Source organism: Poecile atricapillus, chromosome 1 (assembly GCF_030490865.1).
Source record: "Poecile atricapillus isolate bPoeAtr1 chromosome 1, bPoeAtr1.hap1, whole genome shotgun sequence".
Classification (NCBI taxonomy): Eukaryota; Metazoa; Chordata; class Aves; order Passeriformes; family Paridae; genus Poecile; species Poecile atricapillus.
In genome coordinates this window covers 18300032-18326611 of record NC_081249.1, presented here as the reverse complement: position 1 = coordinate 18326611, position 26580 = coordinate 18300032, and the positions used below count along the sequence as shown (strand labels likewise).

The 26580-nt window shown below is 37.3% G+C and overlaps 1 protein-coding gene across 1 annotated transcript in view; it reads left to right on the top strand.

The window, feature by feature from the left end:
- EGFL6 (EGF like domain multiple 6) overlaps window positions 1-26358 on the top strand; it is a 33692-nt gene extending 7334 nt beyond the window's left edge. The window contains exons 4-11 of the mRNA XM_058847173.1: window positions 2392-2511; window positions 3334-3453; window positions 4124-4258; window positions 5979-6101; window positions 13105-13431; window positions 22462-22548; window positions 23871-24136; window positions 25339-26358. Coding sequence (XP_058703156.1) covers window positions 2392-2511; window positions 3334-3453; window positions 4124-4258; window positions 5979-6101; window positions 13105-13431; window positions 22462-22548; window positions 23871-24136; window positions 25339-25434 — 1274 coding nt within the window. The 3' untranslated portion in view covers window positions 25435-26358. The remainder of the gene's footprint in view (window positions 1-2391; window positions 2512-3333; window positions 3454-4123; window positions 4259-5978; window positions 6102-13104; window positions 13432-22461; window positions 22549-23870; window positions 24137-25338) is intronic.
- Window positions 26359-26580: the final 222 nt, after the last annotated feature.

Below are 26580 nucleotides of genomic sequence, written 5' to 3'. Positions count from 1 at the left end.
GACGTGCAATTGTATGGTAGACATGTAATTTATCAATCTGCCTGGGCTGTTTGTATATGCTAATGATATTTCTGAGAACCACCATGGGGAGTCCTTAGAATTGCATTCTCAGAAACTTTAACTGCATCTTTTCCCCCCATAAACTTGAAATTCGACTTGGAAATATTTCAGTTAACACATTGGTAAGAACTCAGCTTTTGTTTTCCTGTTCAAAAATACAAGACTCCTGTCTTGGATCAGATGAAAGGAGCAGGTCACTGTGCATGGAGAGGCAGGTGAGTGAACTGTAGGTGTTATGATGGAAACATGACATAAAGGCCACAAAAATTACTAGGTCTATCCTTGCTACCTTCCTAAGCTCCTGCGGACTTTTCTTGAAAATATTGCATTGATGTGCTAACACACATTTTTTTTATAGTCAAAACAGCCCATTTATTACACAGTATCTTTTAAACAATATGCCCTAAAGATGTGCTATTAAGTATTTTGGAAAAATCCATCTTTTACTGTTTCTCACAAGGAAAGAAACAGTACCTCTAGAGAGGAAAGGGAAACAGCAGCTGTGGTTATATGTAACAGATACATAAGTACCACTTAAAACTTCAGCCTCTAAATGCAGAAATTTAACCTCAAAAATTGTTTGGCAGCTTAAATGTTACTAGAAGGCAGCAGAGAAGCCCTCAGCTTGTAGATATTTTCCATGCAGTAACTCTGTGTGCCTTTGACATGCTCTCCACAGGCAATGTGGTCAGTTCTGTGCACTTTGGTAGGTTCAGAGACTGAGGCTTGGAGGAAGCACTGCACAGACCTACATATGCAAATTCCCTGTTAGCTCCTAGGCTTTTCTACCTTCTGGAGCATGGCCAGGATTTTTTCAGTGAGGTGGTGGCTGGTACAGGCCAGAAGTGTCCAAGAGCTGTTTGTTTCAACAGTATAGCCGTATAGGTGGTCATGTTCCATCAGTCAGGAGTGCTAATACCCACTTGTAATTTACTGGCAGATGTAGCCTTGGTCTGTCCTTACAGCAGAATGTCCTGCTGAGCAAGCTCAACATGAGCTAACTGAAATAACAGAGATAAGGGGACTGTATTAGTCTGCCACCAAGTCTGAGCTAAATTAGCCTTGTCTCCATAGGTCCTTTTTTAGTGCATTGTGAGAGATAGGTGCTGATAAGCACTTTTGAAAATGTATGGTCTAAATGGTATAACTTTTGTTATCCAGTTTGCTCTCTAGTTTCTTTGTTAAGAGAGTCTTAGTTATTTAGTGGAGTGACAGTAGCACAAAAATACAATGTGATTTACAAGCAGACAGGTTGTCCTTTTTAAAACAGACCCTGTGAAAATAATAGAATGCAACCCTTGCTCTTCCCTGGACTGAGTTGTAACAAACACTTGTGCACCTCCACAAAGTTTATGCTTTGAATGGCCTGGAGGTTTTGTTCCTGTGGTCTGCAGAGTGTGACACACAACAAATGCTTCTCCTGTTAGAAGTGGAGTTGCACAAGCTCAGTTCTTGCCTGGAGAGCTGCAACTCTACTAAAATTATATTATCAGTCACATGGGATGTTAAACATATATTGAACAGCCTGCATATGCTGGTGCATTCTATAAATGAGTTCTGTCTATTTACCAATCACTACAAGAGGTAGAGGTGTCAGGTCATGGAAGTGAAAAACACAGATGTTGTCCCCTTGTCATAGGCCAAATATTATTGTCAGCACTGCCCACCCTATACCACATAAATAAACATTTTTGAATTCTCATTTTCTCCCTGCAAAGGGCAGATGTTAGGAATTTGAAATTGATTTAGTTTCTGAAAAGCCTTTAAATCCTGGATTTTGTGAAGGATTTAGGGTGTTTTATTATCATGATTTTGAGATTTTTGAGATCCTTTTAAAGTCACATAATTATTATCATATATTGTATTTCATTTCTGTTACTGATAACCTTGGTGCCAGTGTGTAGCTCAGAAAAATTAAAAATCTTTGCTTCACTTTATCTTAAACTATTTTGCTGTTCTTAGTCTCATGGTTTTGCCTTTCTAATACAGGGGTCAACTGGAGGGCTAGAATCAGAAAAAATCCATTTTAAAAACTCCCAAAAAAAGATTAGCTACAATTCTCTCCACTCCTCCACTTCTTCCTAACAAGCTGCCAGATGTGGCCAGAGTTTGCATTAATTTTTCAAGTGTAGAGGTCTGTGTATGTTGGTCTTATTAGCAGTCTTTCAGCCAGATGGTCTGCTAAACTCTCATCTTGCAAGGGGCTGACTGATTTTCCATCCAGACGATTTCACTCTGGGGAATTCCACACATTAGGCAACATTATCCACCTATATGCATGAATTTGTGTATAAAATCCCAGCACTCACTCTGTTCCAATGACTTGTGCAGATCTGAATGAGTGTGGACTGAAGCCACGTCCCTGTGAGCACAGATGTATGAACACACATGGCAGCTACAAGTGCTATTGTCTCAACGGGTACATGCTCATGCCAGATGGCACATGTGCAAGTAAGTAACGGAGCTGATGGAACAGGCGCACCAAAATCGTCTAATTGCATTTAATCCCAGCAGCTTTTCTTCTTGTGATGAACAGATTTAGCTTATTCAGGATAGAGTCTTTGCCCCTGCTCTCTGGTACTGTCACAGCTGAAAGAGGCTTCCTATTTGGTAGTTTCTGGGTAAAGTAAACTAGGTCATACTTATATTTTGGTCTTCAGAGGTGTTTTGGTCCTGATAGAAGTAAAAGTCTTTGGTAGTGTTGCTTCAGATGAAGAACAGCTAGTGTGATCTCAGTGTATAGTCCTTCCAGTTCATCTGTGGAATAAGGATGACTGAATGTATTCAAGCAAAGCACCAATACAGATTATTCTTTACTGTGCTGAATTGCATGTCATGATTCCCTGCTTTACCTTTCTGTGCTCCACAACCGATTTATTTGTGTTAATATGCTTTTGACAGCTGATGAAAACTGTTCTTGCAAACACTTGCTGTATGATCTAAGGCTTATCTAAACTTGTGAAAGAAGGTATTTCTACCTATCTTCTTTGTCTTTAAGCCAGCATGAAATGGAAAGCATTCTGCTTTTTTAGCCAACCTGATTTTTCAGATCTGGGGAAGCTTCTGGTTTTTTGGTGACAGAAAATATAGAAAGTATCTCATGGACTCCCAAAGTTTTTATATGTTAATTTATAAACAGCTTTATTTATAATGAATGGATTTTTGTTGTTCTTAATAATTTCTGTGTTTCATGATAATTTCATATCTAACTTAAAACTGTGTGATTCCAGCCTAGAATTTTGCTCTTCTTGTTACTTTAAATACTGTTTTCAGGTTCTAGGACATGTGCCATGGTGAATTGCCAATATGGATGTGAAGAAGTCAAAGGGCAGGTGCAGTGTCTCTGTCCATCAGGGGGCCTTCAGCTGGGACCAAATGGAAGGACATGCATTGGTATGGTTAGAGCTCACTCTCAGCTTCTTTTCTGCAGGATCCCCAAAGCCATAAGATTCTGGGGAAAGGTTAGGAAGTAGTTAACCCTCCTCACTGGCTTAAATAATGCTTCTTGTTACTCTCAGTGTGACATAAAGTTTTCATAATTCTTTTTTATTTTTTTTTTTAACTATTGGCCATGTAATTCTTTGTATAACTCTCATCCCCAGTAAATCAATGTTTTGACATGATTTAGAGTCATCAACAGATTCAGTTTCTCTCTATTGGAATGAGACCATTAATTACCATGCTTTGCCTGCAGGAAGCTGCCCTGCTGACATCATGTGTTACAGGATTTGGGTATTTTGTTTGGATGGGGCTTTCTGTTATTGTGATGACCCACAATACAAACTTCTCAATTTTTCTCCAGAAGCCTCAACATTTTCTGTGACGAAGAAAGCATTCCTTATAATACTTGATACTATGTTCTTCCATAAAGTTAGTTCACATTTTACTGCTTCACTCATAAGAACACGTGCAAAAGCCATCACCAAGTGTGAAATTATAAGACTTATTTATTAAGCTTATTTGTGACAGCCAAGACCAAATCATTCCCATGCAAATCCCAGTGAGTTTTTTCCCATTTTACCTTCTAATGGATCCATGACCAGCATCCCTTCTCCTGCTGTAGACATTGATGAGTGCTCCACTGGCAAAGCTGTCTGCTCATACGACCGCAGATGTGTCAACACGTTTGGAAGCTTCTACTGCAAGTGCCAGCTGGGTTATGAACTAAAATACACCAGCAGTCGCTACAACTGTGTAGGTAAGAGCTAGCCCATGGATGTTCCTTCTTCATTTTTTTATTCCCACAGAGTGCCTCTTCCCTGTCATTGCCTCCAGCATGTTGGTCTGTCCTGGGGAAGCTGCCTCAGAATTGGGTAAAAGATGTCACACTGAGAATATTCTTGATGGGCCTTTGAATTTTTTCTGGGTTTTTTGGGGTTTTTTTTCTGTAGCCTTATGAGGAACCGAATCACTGGCACTTACAATTTAAATCACCTCATTGAGCCAAGATGTGCAAGAGGTTGCTGTACATTGGCAACCATTGACTGAAAAAAATGCTACTTCTAGTAAAGGTCTAGTTAAAGAGGCATTTTTTTGTTATCTTGGTTTCAAACTGTGATGAATAAGCAGTCCCACTATATGTTTTTTTCATGTCATTACTGAGGAATGTGAAGTGCCTTCATGACTGTAAAAACAGTTATTTGGATGGTTTTTACAGAACTTGAGGGAAAAAAATTATGAAAATAGTAGGTTTCAATTACTTTTCAGGTTTCGGTTGCGTGACAAATTTTCTCTCTAATAAAAATAAATACAGGCAAAAAGTTATCTTAACATGTTCAGGTGTTAAAACAAATGTCAAAATACACTTCTGTTTCAGTCCATTAGCTGAATGCTGGAAGAACAGCAAAGTGTAAGTTACTGCAGCAGCTGCTGCAGGAGTATTGTTCAAGCTGTTGACTACACAAGAGCCTGGAAGGGTTGGAACTACTATATGTGCATAAAAGAGAGAATTAATAGGATTTCTTTATATTTAATTAATATTGGAAGTGAGGGGTGGGAGGCATAAGGTGGGATCATAAGGCAGGTTTGGAGACTTAAGTTTGGATTTCATTTAAGTTTTCACTTCAAGTGGAAAGACTGTTTTCCTTTCTCATACAATATGTGTGCACAGGGGAAAAATTGGAAAGGTCTCAGTAGTCAAAATTTTATTTGCAAACCTAAATATCACTTTCAGACACACCAGACTTTTGAGTCAGTCTTCCTGATACTTGTTTGTTTGCTGACTTACACTATGAGAGGAACTGTCAACTGCTAAAAAATGATGCAATCTGGATAAAATGTGAGTGGTACAAATATTTGTGCACCAACATGGCTCCCTCATGTGGGATAAACCAGAAACATCTTTGTAATGGAGCAAAATCAAATACTCTCGGTGCCTGTACATTTTGCTGTGAGTTGAATGTAGTATTTTCTACTACATTTTCGATATTATACCTTTTTTCATGCAGCATCATATATATGCTGGAATATGAGAGGTAGCTTAAAGATCTTGACATCCTGGCATGCTCAGGGTTACTTTCCATTGCACTCTTTCTACAGTGAATGGAAGAATGTGAATGTTTTGGTGAGCTCTTTTTTAATTGATGTCACATGTTGTCTCAGTGCCTTGTGCATTTTGTTAATAGAAGAGTGTGTACAACCTATAGCTTGAATCCCGTTCTCAGTCAGAAAATCACAAAGTCAGAAAACCTTCTTTACTGGGATGCTCTACATTTTCCATATGCCAGCATCTGTACATTTGGAGCTGACACCAAGCATTCTCTCCTAGTGTGAACTCTTCTGTCTCTGATGGTCACTGCTCTGGCTTGGTCTGACATCAGTGCTTACAGTACCTGGAAAGAGATGGGTGGCACAAACAGGCTGTCAGGAGCCTTGGGTTTCAACACAGTTTTCACTGAAGTGTTTATGTCTTCCCCCAGATGTAAATGAATGTGTGACAAATACACACAGGTGCAGCCTCCATGCAGAATGCCTCAACACCCAAGGATCCTTCCAGTGCAAATGTAAACAGGGCTACCAAGGAAGTGGATTTGACTGTGCTGGTGAGTACCCCTGGATGTCAGGAATAGTGCTGTATTGTTTTTCTTCAGTAATGGATCGTTACAAGGCATGTCCTCAGAAAAGTCATGCTGAACAGTGCCACAATACCAAGCAAGCAAGACCTCTCCACAAAATAATATATTAAATGCATGGCTCATAGCATAGTTACTACAAGTGTCATTTGCTCAAATTAATTTTGCCTGTAAGTCTCCAAGTCTCATAATATCCCTAGGAATTGCAAGTAGAACAGAGAAGTGAATTTGTCTTAAAGAAACAGAGAAAATGGTTTTAAAAATTTACTGTGATTTCTCCATGAACTCCCAAGTTTAGCCCCTTGGAGGGATGCACTGTCCCTCCCAGAAGAGTTTCAGGCTAATTTAGCAAAAAATGAGAAAAGGGAGGAAAGCCATGACTTCTCTGTTAAACTGTTTTCACTTTAAACTATGCATTTGTCTATTGAATATGGAAGACCCCCTGTAAAGATGTAATTCCCACTTTAATTGAATATCACAAAGAAAGAAAGAAAGAAAGAAAGAAAGAAAGAAAGAAAGAAAGAAAGAAAGAAAGAAAGAAAGAAAGAAAGAAAGAAAGAAAGAAAGAAAGAAAGAAAGAAAGAAAGAAAGAAAGAAAGAAAGAAAGAAAGAAAGAAAGAAAGAAAGAAAGAAAGAAAGAAAGAAAGAAAGAAAGAAAGAAAGAAAGAAAGAAAGAAAGAAAGAAAGAAAGAAAGAAAGAAAGAAAGAAAGAAAGAAAGAAAGAAAGAAAGAAAGAAAGAAAGAAAGTGTTTTTGTTTTTATATTTAAAATGAACCTTTTAATTCATACCTTTATTAATCCTGGCAGATGTTTCTCCTGCAGCATCATTAAAGGTGTTTTCCTCAAGAGGACTCTTGACTCCTGCTCAAACTTTTTAAAAGTTTTTGTCTGTAGCAGATGAAGTCTACATAACATATAAGTCTTTTCAAGTAATCCTTGATCAGATATACCTTATGATTATACTTCATGGTCACAGATGTTCTCTGAGTCCCTCTATTATTCCCTATGTATATGCTCCTACTCCCATTATAGTAGCAATTGAAACATACAGTTTACAGCATACAACATACAATACACATTGATAAATTATTATTTTCACAGAATGTTTTGAGTTGCAAGGGACTCACTAGTCCAACTCCCAGCCCTGAACAGGAGAGCACCATTTTGTTAAGCTTCAACTTCCAGTAAAAAAATTTTGAATTTTAACAAGCAAAAAATTAACACAAAAAGTCTGACTGTTACTGAAAGGTTTGATATGGACATAGATTACCACAGCAGAGCTGTTTAGAACATTCTTCTACTCAAATTCAATGTTATGAACCAGGTTCCCTGCTAGACCACATCTCTTGTGATATGTCACTGCAGCTCACTGAAATGGAGGGATGTATTTGACTGGATATCAAAGCAAATTGACATGGCACGTCTTGGTATGGTTTTGTTAAAACAAAATGTACCACAGGTGAAATGTTGAACAAATACATGTCTGATAAAAATGGTCTGGGTTTTTTTGGGTTTTTTTTTGTTTCTGCTTTTGGGTTGGTTTTTTTTGTTTTTTTTTTTCATTTATTTGGCTTTTTCTTTTTAATGAGAAGGTACAAATTTCCAGGGAAATTTTGTTTTTGCTAACTCTATGTATAAAATAGTCTTTTTTCAAGCAAAAACAATTCAACAATAATGATTGCTACAATATAAATAACAGAAATATTTTCACTTGTGAAAATAAATTTTTAGATGTCTAACCCTGTAAAAAAAATCACTTCTGAAGTCAGATGATTCCTATCTTCTCACAGGCGTTTCTCTTACATCGTCTGCCCTCTGCCTACTTCCTCTTGTCACATTTCTAATTGCTGAAGTCCATTTGTTGTTTAGGAGAGGAAGGATCCATGCCATTCATAAACTTAATAGAACACACTAAATGGAAAAGAGATTTATTGCAAGAGAGGATAGAGAAATAACATACAGTAATGAGAGCAGTCAGTGCCACAGGCAGATCAAAAGGGTGAGGGTCCAGCTAGAAAGATGTAAACAACAATAGAGGAAGAGTAAAATATAAACAGTTGTAGGTAAACCCTGAAATGTAGAGATGCTACATACAGACTGCTTTCCCTGGAGTTAATTCCCCCACATACACCTTTTCTTTTCAAGGAAAGTGGAGGAGATTCTTTTAGCTCTGAATGTTTCAATATTTGCCTTTTACTGAAATCTTCAAGAACATCTCACCAGTGTAACTGATGGGGGCAGGACATGTCTTGCTATTGGGGAAAATGTTTTTTTCAAACAGTGACACAAACAATTGGATGTACCAGCCAATAGTGAAACACTAAGTGTTCTCCATGTCACATGGCAACTGTGGAAAAGCTTTGCCTTTAGTGAAGCCAAAAGAAATTTTGCTCTTGAGTTTAATGGGATGAGGACACCAACTTGGGAATTTAGGGGCTGAAGGCTGTGGCTTCACACTTCTTTTGGTGACAATGGCTACAGTTCCTGTGGCCCATTCCAGTTCTCAGCAGAGCTTGTGCTGCAGCTGAACCAAAACCTTCTTAAATAAGTCTCCAGTACTCCACATAATTATTCCCACAGAGCTGGAATCCTGTTTTCATAGGGAAGCATTAGTTCTTAATAGCAATTGTTTCTAGTATAAAAGAAAGCTGGCTGCCATGGAAGCAGTATTTGCTTTTTTTAAAAAATGAAAACTATTTTAATATATAACTTAGTTTTTGGAAATGAAAAAGAGAGAAATTAAGCATATTGTTTATTATTAAATTCCTGTGGCTACATCTCATGCCATGAAATAACCTCTTAAGTGCACCTTTGCAAAGAAGGTGGTGGAAATTCTTTCATTCAATTTGTATGTCAATACACTAACTTGGAGATGGCTGCTGAAACTTCAGGCTGCAAACACTGCTGCTGGTATGGATGTGACCTGTGATTATGAAGGCATGCTTTTGCCATTTCACACTCCTATATGTATCAAACATTGGACACCATTTCTGAACTGTCTGTAGCACACATGTTGTTTGAGAATCCACAGAGATGGATCAATTTGAATGATCCCTAAAAGGGTTCTAGTCATTTCCACATCTGGCCTCTATCTTGCTGCAATCTGTTGCTGTTCTCAGGTTCATGTGTTTCCTGATTTCCTATTGTGCATTGAAAACCCACATTTCCCCTGCCACATGCTTCTATGTGTATTTCAGCTTTTATTTTAGAATAGTTTCACAAGATTCCATAAACAATTAAGATTCTTGGGGGGAAAAATAATTTTGATTCACTTTTTTGGTCCTACAAAATAATAAGAAAAAAGATTACTATCTTTAAGTCTACAGGCATGTCTCTAAGGAGCTCAACAATGACACTCTTGTTACTGCCCAGCTAGAGGCAGAGGTTACTCTTCTTCATTATGCTTTGCTGGGTATCTAAATGTCAATAAAAATTCATGCCAGCTCTCTCTGCCTCTTGTATTACTCATTCATTTTTTGCTGATAGGGTAACTCTCAAACCCTATATATGATTTTGCTTTCTTATTAACTTGCCAGTCCTGGGAAAGGCTTGGTTTGACATAATAAAGTTTCAAAGCTTCAAAAACTATTGTGGTCATACCACTGGTGATATTCTTAAAATTTAATTCAGTATGGAGTCAAATACTCCTGTCATTCTTCAATGAGTAACACTTAGGCTTTTGTCACCACAAATTTCCTACTAGATGTCTTGCTGGCTGGTGTACTCATGTATTAAGCACAGTCCAGCATGACAAACTTGCCCTGGTTTCTCAAAGTATCCTTCCCTAAATAAGACAGTAAAAATTTTAGAAATTAAAGAGGGTAGGAACACATATTGACAGATGATGTTCCATGGTGCTTTGAAGAAAATAATAGCCCAGAATCTGTCTTTTAACATACCTATGAAAGGTTTCAAACTCACTTAAGAATATGTAAAAGAGGTCGATAACTTCTTTTAGAATGATTGCTGGAAGTATGTCATGCTGATCTAATCTTTACTCACATCCACAGACTGCACCTACAGCTGGTAGATTGTTGTCTGTCTCCCTCACCACTTCTTCAGCTCTTATTTACAGAAGCTATAAAGGGAGCTAGGAAAGGATTTGTAAGCCAGTCAAGGCTTGTCTCTCACCAGGTTTTTAAATACTCTGTGAGGTGTGAAAGTGGAAGCACTGAGGTGCCGGCTGGAGTGCAGAGCAAGCTGTTTCCATCTGCATCCCCTGTATGGTCAGGGCCAGCACCAGCTGCAGGCCCAGGGTGTGTGGAAGAAAAACAGACCATTGTGTGTCCCTCTCCTGTATCATGCTGAGTACTTCCCTTTGCACAATGCAGCACAGAGTCCATGGGTTGGCACACGCTCTTTATGTATTTGTTTTCAACTCAACTTTCACAACTTGGTCATTAGACATCCATCTGTTTCCATGGGTTTATAATTTTGTATAAAGCTGATGACAGAAAAGTTTTACTTTTAGCCCTCAGCCACAGTTTGCCTTTGTTTTTTTACTTCTTGCCTTAATTCTCTCTAATTCAAAGAATCAAAATACCTTTGAAAACGGAGATATTTTCATATTAAGGCAATAAACTGCATGAGCAGGAGGCATTAATCTGCATGCTTCCTGACGAAAGTTACATAAGGAAGAACTGGGGTAGAATGCTCAACATTTCTTTGCACTTTCCAGAATTCTCTGCAGTTACATGGACAAATTAGTGCACCAATGTTTGCATTGTGACCAACATGTCTGCATTTATCTACACATGTCCAGGCCTGAAAAATCACTGCCTCAGGTGTAGCACCCTAGAGTGCCAGAGAAAGTGAGCTGCTCATTTAGGCAGTTCAGTTCAAGTCCACAGGCCATAGATTCAAAAGAACAGGCTGAGTTTAAGGTGGTGTATCTTTACATTGCATTAGTCCTGCAATTTATGGCTGGGCATAAAAATCTACACTTCTGGCTACTCTGAAGATGAATGTAGGTTGGAAGGAAACAAGTGCTGTGTCCTAAAGTATGCTTAGTGTCTAGAGTCTCTGTCTCCACAAGCATGGACAGTTTCATAGTGCAGCAGCAAATTGGAGTCTGCAAGTGCATGGGAATTTATACCTTTTCATACCCCTGTTTTTGTCACTTCTGTCAGTTGATTTTCCACACTGCTAAATTTTGCACACAAGGAGATTAGTTTTCTGACACCACAGAAGTTATAATGTTGAACTGTAAGAATTTTCCATTTCATGAGGAAAACTTCAAAGCAGAAACTAAAAGCAGATGTCCAGGTTTGCTGAGCAGTCAGTCCTGTGGCCTTGAAAATCCCCATAGCCTCTCTAGTGAAAGCATGAAGTTTCTTGCTACTGATAGTCAAGGGGAAATTTGTTTGGAATTAAGCTTTCCTGTTAATTTTTATTGCTGAATGCTGAGTTTAGACCCAGGGAACCTTACATGCTTCATGACATCATCCTCCAGAGGATACTTAGTAGAGTGTTAGTAAAGAGTTTATTTGCAAGTATTTGACAAGCAAGCCTGTAAGTTTTATCCAAAAGAAAGGAAGAACAAATCCTCAGATTTGACTTTCATTTTATTGGCATCCGTTTACTCCAACAGCAATCTCAAAACCACCTAAATGCTACAGTGAGCCCACCAAGAGTCTGATTCTGTTCCTGACATACTAAATAGCATGTAGCTGTGCCTGCCGTAAATAAAATATGACAAATTCATAGCAATAGGATTATCAAGAAGTGAATATAAATTCAGGGAACTTTCCTCTTTTCCTACTAGACTGCAGTTCTGTTTTATTTACTGGTGTTTTTTCTTCTGCTGTGTCTCCATGAAAAGAGGCATAGAGAAAATAGTACTACCCAAGGTTCCAAGTCCAGTCCATCTGTCTCAAAGAACTACTATAAAATTTTCATTGATACAAAGTCAGGAGCAAAATACTCTTGCCCTGATAATATAATCATTAGACAGCAGAAGCAGAGGGAAATAAAAATAGCTGTCTTCCACCATAATTTTTAATCCTAAAAGACTGTAGGTACTGCAGCATCAATCCTGATTGAGAATCAAAGATGGGAAGCAGTTTATGAGACTATTCTGATCCACTGATGAAAATAGTCTCTCTTTATGAAAGAGCTTTTTTGTAACACTAGAACAGCTCAGCTTTCATTGTTTCCTAGGCAGTTCAATAAAGGACTCAAACTGTCAGTAGTTTACAACATGGTTGTGCAGAACATTTGATAGTAGTATCCCAAAGGGTAATTCCAGAATAATTAAAAGGACACGACTTTATCCAAAATGAAGATACAATATTTCACATCCAAGAGGAATCATAAAATTGTAATTTCTCAGGAAATGTTACATTTATGTTCTACTCCATCTTGGGATTGCAAGATGGTAACAATTAGGCATTCTTGGATGCTTCTCTGAATTTTGCTGTTTACCCCTTACAATTAAATAAGAACTAAAAGAAATATGATGGAGGAGCTTGATATCTTCCATTTCATTAGCTTTCAGCCTGCCATGGAAAGAAAATTATACCAGAGGAGTTCACAAAGGATAGCCAAGAGAAATGCTCATTATTATTATTAGGCTGCAGTTGTTGTGGAGGGGATCCTAGCTCCATGGACTATTTAATCCAAAAATTGAAGAAGGATTTTTGGGTTTTTTTGCCTGAACTCCAGTGTAAAAATAATTTAAGGAAGGGGCTCTATTGCCTGCGGTATTCCTGTGTTTGACAGGAGTCCAAAGAGATCATTACTGAGGATTTCTTTGGTCTTTTCACTGTAACTCAGACAGAGCTGTCTGTACAACAGAGCTGAGTATCTGTGTGTGTGTTTAGTTCTTTGCAGAACTGAGATTACATCTCGTAGTAGAGTATTTAATTATATGGGTCTCTGGACCTTGTAAAGGACACCATGGTCCCTTTTATAAACATTGTCATTTCTGAATGATTCCTTAGATGAATATTTTCTATTTTCTTCTTGGTTCTAGTTATCCCTCAAAAAGCAGTGAAGGAAATTGCAAGAAGCCCTGGAACAGCTAAGGACACAATTAAGAAACTTCTTGCACATAAAAGCAGTGTGAAAAAGCATAAAACAGTCAAGAATGCAATCCCAGAAGCAGCAGAGACACCACCTTCTAAGACCCACTTGCAGTTGCTGGACTATGAAGGTGGTATTGATCTTGGTGGGAGCTACAGCGAGGAAGAGAAAGAAATTGCAGCTGCTGCAGAAGTGGAGGCAGAAGAGTCAGACGAAGAAGAGAAAGAAGATTTTGAAAACCAAATTGATGAGCGAAGCCTTAGAGGAGATGTCTTTTGTAAGTTTCTTTGTTTTTTAAAATGTCTGGCTTCAATGTAAAAATGTAAAAGCACTAAAAATCTTCACACATATTACAGACATTTTATCAGAATTTACTTTTAGAAAATTGTAGTGCATGAGCGGGTTGCAACAGAAAATGAATCATAGGATGGTTAGGTTCTCATTAATGCTTTGGAAAATACATTTGAAAACTTTGAAAAACACAGCAAGAAATTTTACAGCATATTGTAACTAGATGATCTTTAAGGTCCCTTCCAACCCAAGCAATTCTATTATTATAACTGTTTTTTAGTACAGTTGTCTCAAACATTCTTCAAGGTAGGGGCAAAAATAATTACCATGAAAAATACACACTGTCAATAGTTCATTCATTATATTTTCTCTTTCCAAAGTACAGAAAAAATGATAAATACTTTCCCACAGTAATTAAAATTAAAATAATAAAAATGAAGAAAATTAAATTAACAGTTTATTTTTATTTAATCTAGAAAGGGAGATAAGTATGTGCTTTTTAAAGGAAAGGTAATTTTAAAGTCCTCTGGAAAAAAATGGTCTGTATGATTGTAATTCTGTAAGACAGCCAAGAAAAAATGTAATTATTCACTTAATACATTGGAGCATACAAGCTTCTTTGCCAAAGGCATGCTCCTAAAAATGCCCTCTTTTTTGTTTTCAACAGTAATTGGCCTGTTCCAGTTTAAGCGAAGGATATAGACTAATATTTCTCCCTCCAATTATGCTAGGGAGCTGATAAACAGAACAAAGGCAGGACTTTGCTCGCCAGTCTCCTCCCTTCCTGCAAATATTAACAGTAGGTGCTAATGGCATGTTCCAAGTTTGCTGACAATATCAAAAGGGGGGAATGGCCCATTCATTGAAGAGCAGCTGTGCTATGAAAGGGATGTGGCCAGTCTGTGGAGGTAGACTGGCAGGAACGATATGAGGTTCAACAAAAGGAGATGGAAAGGGAGAGAAAAGCCTCATGCAGCATCATGGATTTGGGATGACAGTTTAGGAAGATGCTTTGCAGTAAAAAGCAAGTTTTGCACTTGCCATTACACAAATGACAAATGAGGACACACTGGCATGAGTCTAGCAGTGCTCTGCCAGGGAGAACATGAGGAGAGGCTGAGATAAATTTTTTCAGTTTTGAGAGGGGAGGGCTAAGAAGAGATCTTATCAATGTCTTCAGCTATTTAATGGAATGTTACAGGGAAGGAATGTACAGACTTTCTTGAAAATATACAGCAGTAGGACAGGAAGGGATGAATATAAATTGGAACAAAAGAAATTCTCATTAGATTTAATGAAAAGACTGTTTCACCATGAAGGTGGACAAAATTTGGGACAGGTATGCAGAGAGGGTGTGAAATGCCTATCCTTGCAGATATTCATAATATGACTAAGCTGGGCATTGAGAAATACCCTGATCAGGAAGTCAGACTAGGTAACCTAAAAATGTCTCTTCCAACCTACATAATTCTGTAATTCATTCTGAGTCTTCAACCAAGCATTTCAAAGTAGTTTAGAAAATAGTGAATGTAGACCTGCATCCTGGAAGGTGCTTGGATTTCTCTCTGGTACTATAAGCATATAAAATCACAATTCAGGAATCAGTAATTTTTCTAAAAAAACAAAACAGCTGCTACCAAACTGCATGCAAAAAGAGACTTCTGTTTGCCAGCTTTTAACCAGATGAAACGGCGACAAATTTCTTACTAATGGTGCCATGCCTCCCAAGTGGAGAATTCTGTACTCAAGATATCACTCTCCCTCTAGCCTATGGCCCCAACCAAGTCTTTACTCGGCCTTTCACTCCTAACTAGCATGTGCCACTTCCTCTAAAGAAGTAGCCCTTTCATCTTCTGAGGATCCCTTCATAAATTACTTACCTAAAAGAGGTGGAAGGTGTAGGAGCTGATGCCAAATTGGGGTTGAAGTTTTCACTGTATGGCAAACTACCCTTGGGGTTCATCCTTGCTGTGCTGGTACTGCCAAATACATTTGAGAGTCTCAGATCAAAGGATTAAGTGACTTGCCTCTGTTCTCTCACTAGAAGCAATAAAACACAGGTCTTCTGATGGCCATACTTTTATATTTAGAGAACTGTGCTTCACATACATTTACAACAAAATACTATCCTGAAGAGGGACAAAACTCTTCCCAGTCACGCTAATTAATCCAAAACTGGCCATAATTTTACAGAAACTGTGGAGAGTGTGAGCAGAAGACAGTTGAAAGATATATGTTGACATTTGTTAAGATTGGGTTCTCAGGTACTCAAGCTTCCTCATGAGGGTAAGCTAATGGGGAGCTTGCATGTGCTACGAGGGTGGTGTGGATTGACCAGATATGTTGGGCTGAATGTGATTAGACTGGGTAAGACACAAAAATATTGACTAATTAACAGCAAAATGCTTGTGGAACTTGAAGGGAGGTTAACCCTTGGCAAGACTGTGTTCCTCTGCACCTGTGATATCTGTAGGGTTAAAAGCTTTTATTTCTTAACAGAAATGCAAGAATATTGCTGGTCTTGCACTTTTAGAGGCATGGTATTAATAGATTTTGTTAATATTTACTGTAAATAATGAATTAAATATTTACAAATAATAGATTACAAGTAAATATTACAAATAATAGAAATTACAAATCTTGTTAGTTATAGATATATTTATTGGAAATATTGTGCCATAAAGGACTATGGCCTTTTTTGCTTGCTCAATTGTGAGGCAAGGCAGGCTGTTAGAAAAAATAGAAAAAACCAAGAAAACCCAAGTCAGACATTCAAGGCATGGATGGATGTAACTCAGACTTCTCAATGGGTGTCTCTTTTGGCCTGCTTGGACAGGTCAGGAAGGACTGCCAGGAATGCTGCCCTAGGGTAGGGCCACTCTGGGTTTTGGTTAAAATGACAAAGGGTTCTGCAGTCTCTGCCTGGTGATGCAAGGGGAACTTGGTCTCCTGTACTGGGCTACATGACGGGATGCAATTGCAAAGGGGGGCATTATGCAACCTTCCAGTTGAGTGCTCAGTGCTGCATTACTTGGAACACACTAATTCTCAAGGCTTCAACTGGAGTGAGGGCACACAGGGAAAATCCTTCGTCCATAGGAAAATGCAAATAATACATTGTCATGATGATTGGTGAGATTCTTTTTTAAGGACATTACCAACAAAAGCAGGGCATTTGAACACCATATACCTGGGCTAGGCAGAGAGGCAGAGTCTACCTGACTACAGCTAAGAGCAGAAACAATGAATATTATTGCTTGAAAATATTATTGCTTGTGGTTCATCTGTATTTTTGCCAATACTGTCTTTTTTCCAGACACATTTGGCCAGAATTTTCCCTTATAGATTTAAGAGATTTATATACTGAATTTGCTGAAGAGATTTTATTTTGCTAGGGGATTCTGGCAGAAAGTTGGTGTGCTGCTCCATGAAGAGATAGCAGCATGTCCACGATGTAGTTTCATTAAGTCTGTGAACTCTCTATTATCTGTGGCTTTCTTGTTTGATACCAACTGCGATTCAAGGACTTAAAGCATCGCACTATTTTCATTTTCATTTCAGATACATTGCTTGACTTTGTTTTCTTTCCTTTTAAATTTCCAGGTGTTGTACTTAACCCTTGTCATAAAAATTCAGTCATGATCCAGGCACTTAATTGCTTGAACATTTGGCTTTAAAAGCACTTCCAATTTTAATGCTATTGAGTGATCTTTCAAAGAACATCATTAGCTCAAATTTACAGCTCATAAATTTGTACACTTTTTCCTTTCTTTGCTGATGTCTATTCAGCAGATTCCTTTACTACAACATTAAATTCCTCCATATAATCCCCTCAAGTATTCACATAGCATCTGCCTTTTATATTATTAATATTGCTATTGTTTGTCTTCTGGGAAGATTTGTTAATTAGGAAAAATAGAAAAGTCTCTTTAAATTGATGTATTATTTTATCATAGTAGTTTTACTACATAATAAATACATAGGGAGCCATAGAAAAATATTGTAGGAAAAAGAGGAAGTATTATATGGCAATGGAAATTATTAAAATAGGCCCAACTATTAAAATACTGGACATTCATGATAATTTCTATTTACCAATTTTTTTAAAAAAAAACCACACAACACACGATAGTTAAAGACAGAAATGTGAAGCCCACAACATTTAAGAAATGTCAAAATTAAGGTCATCAATGAAAATTTAATATTTTTTTTATATTTTTGTATCTTATGATACCGTCTGAAATTACTTCAAATTACTATTTTTCATGGGATTCTTGCCTTGTCCAATATGAAGGAAGGACTTGTTCTAAAAGGTGCAGTTTAATAGATAGGAATATTTATTTATTAATAGACTAATTACTTATTTATATGATTATTCATCATTAATTATTCATTCATTATTATTTAATAGTTCAATAAAAATGAGAGTAAACTACAGTATTGGAAAGCTCTCTATCAAATGAGAAATGCCCTTTCTCCATATGGGAGTAGACAGAGTTGAACCAAAGTATTTGGTTATATAAGCAATGATAGTAAAGATGCTACACTCAAGCTCCACTGAAATAATTAAGCATAACCTTAATTCTGACAGTTTCTAACATTATAGTGCTTTTGGCTACCACTGGTAATTCAGAATGGTATTGCCAACAGCAACTAAATTCTGTATTCTGTACTTCATCAATTTATTAAATTCACATCATACTTAAAACTCCTGTAGTATCATGTAGCCAGCCACATTATTACACAGAGACACTTCCTTTGGTAGCATCAAGGATGATAAAGAGGGATTAGTATTTGGAAATACTAAAACTGGACTGTTTCCCTTATGGCTTCACAGCTCTTGATGCTGAACAGGAAAACTCCTTCAGTTAATCATGATGTTTGCTCTCAATCTTTTTTTTTTTTTTTTTTTTTTTTTTTTCTTTTTTTTTTTTAGTTACACCATTCTGTGAGCTATTAGTGCTCAGACTACAGTTCAGGTCATAGCTATACATGTCAGACATCTGGTAAATGTAATTATTTCAGAGCAGGATGTGGTAGCAGAGAAATGGTACATTCTTGTGAGTCCAACATAGTGGTATACCATATATATAAGAAGCTCGTCTTAAATATACTACATCTTACATTCTGCTTGATTTTTTTACAGTTTTACAGAAAAACCCACTCTGTTTTTCTGGGTTTTGTTTTTCTTAAATGGGCTTGATGACATAGTGGTTAAGAACATGTGGCACCATGATATGCAGAGGTTTTTATGTAGAGATTACAAAATAGCTATTTCTGTAGATAAGTAGATGGGAGGGCATTTGCAGTGCAGAGAGAAGGAGAGACTCTGCTGTGCCTAGAGTGGGACATACTTTTGCTGGTGAGAGTTTTTTCTTGGGGAACATGAGATGAGACCTGCCTTTCCTGGACCACTTGCTAGCAGAAGAGCTAAAAAGTATAATTCTGACTCCTGCCTATTACTTATGAGGGAGTAAAATTTGGATCCTGGCTATGTGTGAGGATAGTCTGATGTACAATGTAGGCGCTTTTCAATCAGTAAGGTTTCTTTGAAACTTTTCTCATATATGCAGCTGATATCTTTCAGTGAGTACAAAACCTGCTTGTAATGCCTGACTGAAAACAAAAATAGATTTGGAAACAAAACTGGACTTTCTTTATATCCGTGACAGTTCTCTGCTTGACAGCACATAGCTAAACCTGCATGTGTCTCTCTCAAGTGAATTCAAGTGTAATTCAATAACTTAACAAATAAATCATTTTGGCAGCTGTTGTCTTCTGTTAAATCATTCCACTCTTTCCAAAACTGATCATATTTTAATAGCTGTCTTCATTTTGGCAAGGGTTTTCACAGCCTGAGCCTCTTTCACCAAGTACAAGGCCAAGTTTATGGCTTGAGAATAAACTTAACACCTAATCTAGACATGCCTAAATGTGCATATGTAAACAAAAATTAATTTGGAGAAATATGTATATTAATCCTTGCCTTAAGTATGATTATTATGCAGGTGATCTAAGCAATGGTCCAGATTAGGGGAAAGCTACAAGGACAAAAGAGGACACACTCCTGGGAATTCATCAGAAAGCTCAGAAGATTGCATGAGTCTTCTTCCTCAGCTCAATTCAGCGCTTCTGGAAGTGCCTCCAGGGCCTCTTTGTTAGTGTGTGTTTTCACTGGTGCACACAGCACAATTTTTTACAGTTTTGAAGGTGAAAAAAGGTTAAGTGGATGACATAACCTTTATGGTGCTAGGAGGCTCTGGACTGCAGTTGCTTCTGAGTATATTCTTAAAATTGAATATGTGTGAGCATGTTGGAGTATTTAAATGGAAAGCCCTAGCTCAGTCAAACTCATGGGAAAAAACCTCCCCTCTGAACAAATGTGCATCCATGTGGAAGTAATGTCTTTCAAAATATTTGGCATTTGCATATATGATACAATGCTGAGTAGGGAAAAGTAATTTCCATAGCTCCTATCATCTGGCGTTTCTGAGGAACTCTGAGCTTTTCTTGGCACAGCTGCCCACAGGGTGTGGCTGAAAAGTGAACTTCAGTTGTTTCAGGCTTTCCACTAACATATTCTCGAAGCAGTAACCCAAAGGCTTCTCCCTGAGTCCTCTAAAATGGCACTTTTAAGCTCCTCCTGTTTTCATAGGTGGTCATGAATATATCACAGGTATCTGTTTATGTGTTTGCAAAGGATAGAATACTAGTGAAAGTGGATCTTTCCCTTATATCATGTGTGATTAGTTACTTACACAGGGTATGCATAAAGAAGTTGAAATGTCTGGTTCCTTTTCTAACGCACTTTTCTAAGTGCATTTATCTATTAATCACTTAAAATAGAAAAAAGCTTAATCATTTAAATTCAAAATTAATTTAAAATTATTATACTAATTTAGAGATTACTTAGTGTAAACAAGAATATGTAAGCTTCTATCTCACCAAACAGAAGAGGATTTCCCTTGGTCTCTGAGACTGAGAAATAATGCTCCTTGAGTAAGCACCTCTTTCAGGCCAGTATCTTAGAGAACACTCCTAACATTCATTGGCTGTGATGCTTTACCAACTCTTCCAGTTTGGCACAAGACACGTCAACCAATTTTTACAAAATAACTTGCTTAGGGCAGTTATCAAAACACCAATGTGTACTTGCCAGCTGCAGCAAGGAGGGTGAGGAAGGGGAAGGGCAGTTTGTGGAGCCTTTCTTCCCAGGAGACAGCAGAACTTATCAGGTATACAGGAGAACGTGCACCCTAGTGGAGAGTGTGACTCCAGAAAAATAATGTTCTGTGGCTTCTGTTACAGAAGCACCAGCTACCACTGCCCTGAATACAGATCTGTGGGCCTTTGATGCCCTAATGTGTATGGCTTTTACAATGTCTCTGGCATTATCCATTTTTGAGGCTGCTGTTGGCCAACTGCTGCCAAGTCACTGTCTCTACTGTCTGGTAGAGTTCAGTTCAATTTGATCATTATAGCAAGAAAGCAGATCAGCCCACTGAAGAAAGATCAACATTTTATGACCTTATGAATTTGTAATTCAATGGAACTGTAGCTCCAGTGCTTATAGGTTAGAAGGCTCAGTGCTATGGAAGACAGCATTTAAGCAAATTTTTAAAATTCAGAGTATCTAAATAGTTAGGAGTATGGAATTGATGGTGGAGTGGAAAATACATATATTGACTTATTTAAATAAATTATGTCAACTGGTTTAAAGGAATAAAGTTCCATTTTCTGTTCCTGTGGTGACTCAGTACTTGACAAGTTGTTTTCCCTAGTTCCCAAGGTAAAAGAAGCAGCTGCCTTTGGCCCTCACCTGGCACAGGGGAAAATTCCAGTGTCGAGACCAGAGCAAGAAGGTGGCTTATTTTTAATCATACAGTATTTATTTTTCTATCTATTGTATCTTTTTGTGACAACCTGTGTTAGCCAAGTCAGAATTGGTTTAAAAGCCTTTAACATAAACCAAAGATTTTGTGAACATGTTAGAGACAGTATCTGGCCAAACTATGCAACCAGTTCCAATGTGTCCTTTTCCAAGCATACTTTTACTATTTATAACCCATGCATAGAAAGTTTCCCCATATTAGAACTTGGCTTGCAGTTGAATTTCACTTGAATAATTTCATAGTCATAAAAAAATAAAGTAGCTTCAATTGTCTATAAAATGAAAACATGTTGAATAGCACACAGTTATCTTATAAAAAATAGACTGATATACTGGTTGACATTTTTTCCAATATAAAAGGCAGTAGTCTCAATGGATTTATACAACAATGAATTTATACAATGGATTTATACAACAAAGCTCTCTAAATGCCATGTAGTGCATATCTCTGTCTCATGATAAAATGCATTAAAATAACAAGAAGGATGCTTATTTCTGAGGAAATTCAGATGGCTGACGTATTACTCTTAATCTGATCTGTCATGCTTGCACTGCACAGTGTTCCTTTGTGTGTGTAAAGCTTTTCAACTGCACAGTCATGAAGGCCATGGTGTGCTCTAAAGGTCAACTGATCTGGACTATTCCCAGCTCCACGTAGTTGGGGTATCAGGTGGTGATGTAAAGGATTCTTCTCTTGGGAGGCCAGTTTCTCTCAATGGATAGAACTGGAACTTGAGCTGATTGCAACTACAGCAGTGTAGAAAAATGGAGAATGGAGAGCTCTAAAGCTGGCAGATCTCAAACAATTCCTGATGCTGCAGCTCGACACTAACAGCTCCACCTATACTTGGGGATTTGCAGGCCCTCAATATACAGAAGTCACAGCATATAAATTCATGTGCAGATGTGAGATTGGCAGTAAAAAGACACTGAGCTAAATAAAGAATCACTACATAAATTCTATTATTTTGCTTTTTTGCAGCATCTAGGTCAACACTCTCTGAATTCAGATTATAATTTTAGAGTGATCTGTACATTAATAACTTCATGAATAAAGAGCAAAATGTTTTAACAGTACTTAGGATATAGTGCTTCTATTATCTCTGCCAATATTTTTTTTTCCAGTTGATTGCAGCTTCGGTCGAGGGGTGTGTGACTGGAAACAAGATGCTGATGATGACTTTGACTGGAATCCTGCTGATCGAGATAGAGGTATTTAGATATGTGCCATCTAATAGGCTTTGATTTGATGACTTACCCCCTCCAAAAAAAAAGGGGTGGGGAGCAGAAACAGAATCCAGGATTTTTTTTTTTTTTCTATCAGTAGGTTATCTTTGTAAAAGAAGAAAGGAGGCAGAGGAAGATATTGTTTCTTTGAAATGTCCAGTAGTAAACAGCAATCATATTTCAACACAAATCAAAATGTAAAAAAATTATTAGAACATAACTGTTCAGAATTGCAACTACAAAGCAATGGAAACCTTAGCTCACAACCTCAGCTATGTGTTGTGTCTCTCCAATATTGGTAGGACGTTTAATCACACATCTGTCATTTAGATGGATGTGGCAATGTAGTCACCCACATGGCTTAAATATCACTGGGATAACTGCTCAGAAATTTCAAACTCTGCAAGACAAGCTCAGAAAAAGCCAAGGGCAAGGGGCCTATTCAAGAACAACCAATATATGAACAGGTACAATCGGTAGCCTGCTAAAACCTAAGAGCTCCATGAGAGCAATGTGGGACTGCTGAGTGGGTGTACATAAAATGTCGGGGCTGGATGAGTTTGTTTGAAAGGATCTCTCTTTCTCTGTGACACAGAAATGTTGCAGAAGTTGCTGCAGTAGTGACCAGTGGCTGTTTACACCATTTCCCACACGCACATTCTCTCCTTCTCTCAGTGTTTCTATGTTAGTCTTTCTTCATTTAATCCTTGCTCTCCTGCTCCATATAATTCCCTAAATCCCTTTTCTGTGCTGTCACTTCCAGGAAAACACCCTGGCCTTATCCTGTCTCCCTGAACTTACACATGCTGATTATGACTTAATTTATGGCCCTAGATGTTTTATTCCTTTAAGACTTTGTGTGTATTTGTCACATCATTGGTCTTCCAAGACTTGGGAAATAAGCTGTCAGTTCCCTCATGAATTTGTGCAGAGGACAGTGGAGAGAATATTGAACTAGCTCAAGCACTGAAATAATCTGACCACAGAGGCACACCAGCATGTTTCAGACTGTTGCATTTGAAAAACAAATGGTTTTGCCTTCAACAGATAGTGAAAAGAAGAATGACTGTAATTGCCAGTGAAATATGAACTCATCTCCTCTGTAAACTGATCTGACTTCCAACAGTACAAGTTTATTCCCTGCTAAGTACATTCCCTGCTGCTTTCCTCCAGTGTGATTTTAAATTATTCAAGTAAACTAGCTTCAGCTTCCCCTTATTTTCTTAGCAAACATGTATCCACATTGCTAATAAACAACTTTAAGTGCATTAAAGATGATTTTTTAAAAATTATTTTCTTTTTACAAGGTGATGGCTACTACATGGCAGTTCCAGCTTTTGTGGGGCACAAGAATGATATGGGGCGTCTAAAACTTCTCCTCACTGACCTCAAACCAAAGAGCAGCTACTGCTTGATTTTCAGTTATCGGCTTGCTGGTGAGAAAGTGGGAAAACTTCGAGTGTTCCTGGCAAACAAAAAAACTGCTCCAGTCTGGGAAGAGAACAAAGGAAAAGATGAAAAGTGGAGAACTGGAAAAATAGAGATATTTCAGGGGGCTGAAACAACCAACAGTGTAAGTATTACACAGTTTATAAACAAACTACCATAACCAACACGCCTCTTTAATTTCCTCAAGTGTTCCACCAACTGTTTTATAGGCATCAGCAATCAAAAGGCTTATCTGAAATGGGAAACAGGAGCCCACATTTTAGAAGGCATAAAAGTTATCACCTGATTTTAATTTCAGAACTGAATCACCCTAATTTGTTAGAATACTAATGCCAGTAATTCTGTCATTTCGTAAAAATATTGCATCGTATCATAAATTAACACAAGTAATCAAAACCTCATGCAACAGAAGCATACATACATGCCTGGAAAAATGAAAATTTTATAGATAGAAGAATACAACAGAATAGAATATAGAATAGAATATAGAATAGAATATAGAATAGAAGAGGATGCTCTCAAACCACACTAAACCAGACCATTAGCGAAAAAGGAGACATCATGTATAATCAAAGGGGGCCATCACCTCAGGAGCAGGGCGTACCAGATGTGCACAGATGTATGCCTGGAAACTGCCTCAATCAGGACTTCAGACAGTTTCTCCTCGAATTCTGGGATCTGCTTTCCATTTGTGTAATAGAACATTTTCAGTGCTGTGGAAAGGCTTCTGCATAATTGGATACAGTGAACATAAAGGAAATATAAGCCCTTTTCAAGATCCTTTGCACAGCTGGAATGATGTGGAAAAGCCCTTAAATAAATGAGAATCAGACTATAAAATAAAACCCCAGATATCTTATTCATTAAAATAATCCTCCTCTTAATATTTAGTATACATACTATACTCAATACATACAAGAGAGTGTAAATATATGTAGAATATACACACAAAACCTCAGGATCCAAACTGATCAGAAATGAACAGTTGTAATGTCTTCAAGAAATGAAATGCATGAGCATCACATGCTGTGATAAAACTACATTATTATAAGAGGATTTCACTCAATTTGCATTTTTTGTACAATAAAAGTAAATAATCTTATTAAAGTAATACATCTGGTATTGTAAATCTGTGCAGAGGATTTTAAATCTAGTTCAAATAATGCACAAAAGCTTTAAAAATGGCAAAGATTCAAGTCATTAAGTCCTGTGTTGTTATAAAATAGTCTTCATTTATAGCTTTTAGCTTTTAGAACTAATTAAGAGTTGCTAAATGGTTGGATAAACTACATTTTCACCCTTAATACATATCTTTTCTTATGACAGGTCACTTTTGAATCTGAACGTGGGAAGGGTAAAACTGGAGAAATTGGAGTGGACAATGTTATATTAATTTCTGGTCTATGCCCAGAAGATACCTGATAATGGACATTTGAGTAAATCAGATTGAATCCCATTTTTCACATTTGCCTTATTAGTAGTGTATTTTTGTATTATTTTCTCCATAGAAAACCCCAAAACTATAAAATTGTGCCTTGAATCTAATGCAACAATGCAAACAGAAAACTGATGTGCAAGATGCAGGTTACACTTTTTTATGAGTTCTTCTAATTTTAATACATGCATTGAGTGTAATACTACTGTATTTTATAATTCAAGGTCAGGGTTTCTGAAATATTATTTGTCTAGCTTCTTTTACAAATTCTACATGCTTTTATTTCTTAAAAATCTTCTTGAGTCTATTCATTAGTCTTCTATTTAGTTTCTTCTACTCCATAAGAACATAATGCAATGTTTAAGAGAATGTTACTACTTCTGGTGACATAATTAACTTCTTAGTGGGTATGTTGTTCCAAAAATTAAATCCATCACCCTGTGTGCAGGAAGGCAATCACACACAGAGCCAAGATGTTTGTTTATTTAAATATGTGTGCAAAGATGGGTGCTAGGTAAATCCACAAAGCCAGCACACCAAGCAGAAATGATGACCACTATTTATATGCTGTTAATCTTGATATATTCCACTTATCTAGTATATATTCAGTGTTTACTACTCTATTATTGCTGAGTTGTGCTGAGCTGGCTTTGTTAATTTCTTCTTATCTTCGACATCCTGCAGTAGCACACCCTTCCTCCCAAATTTTGTTACCCCTCTGGGTCTGTGACCTTTGAAGCACATCAAGCCCTAAATTTTTATAAAGTAAATCTATTGACAAATAATTTATCTTAGACATGAGGTAAATATTCAGTCTATTGAACAAGTAGGAAGAAAGTGAAGACCTTCATTTGGTGGAGCTTAGCAAGTTGTAAGTGGATTCATGTCTTTGAAGAATATTTTCATTACCAATAAAGTATGTAAAATACCTTGATTGTCATCAGTGTCTTTGAATCACACAAATCAGTGTTAAGAAATGATCCCTTTATAGTTTTATAAATGCTCACCATTAACAGATGATGTTACCAACTGGCACGGAAAAACAAGAGCAAAAAGAATGACCCATTATTAATGTTTAAGAAGCTTCACATTATGTACTGACCTTGAGGAACAAAAGGCTCCTGCTGGATTGC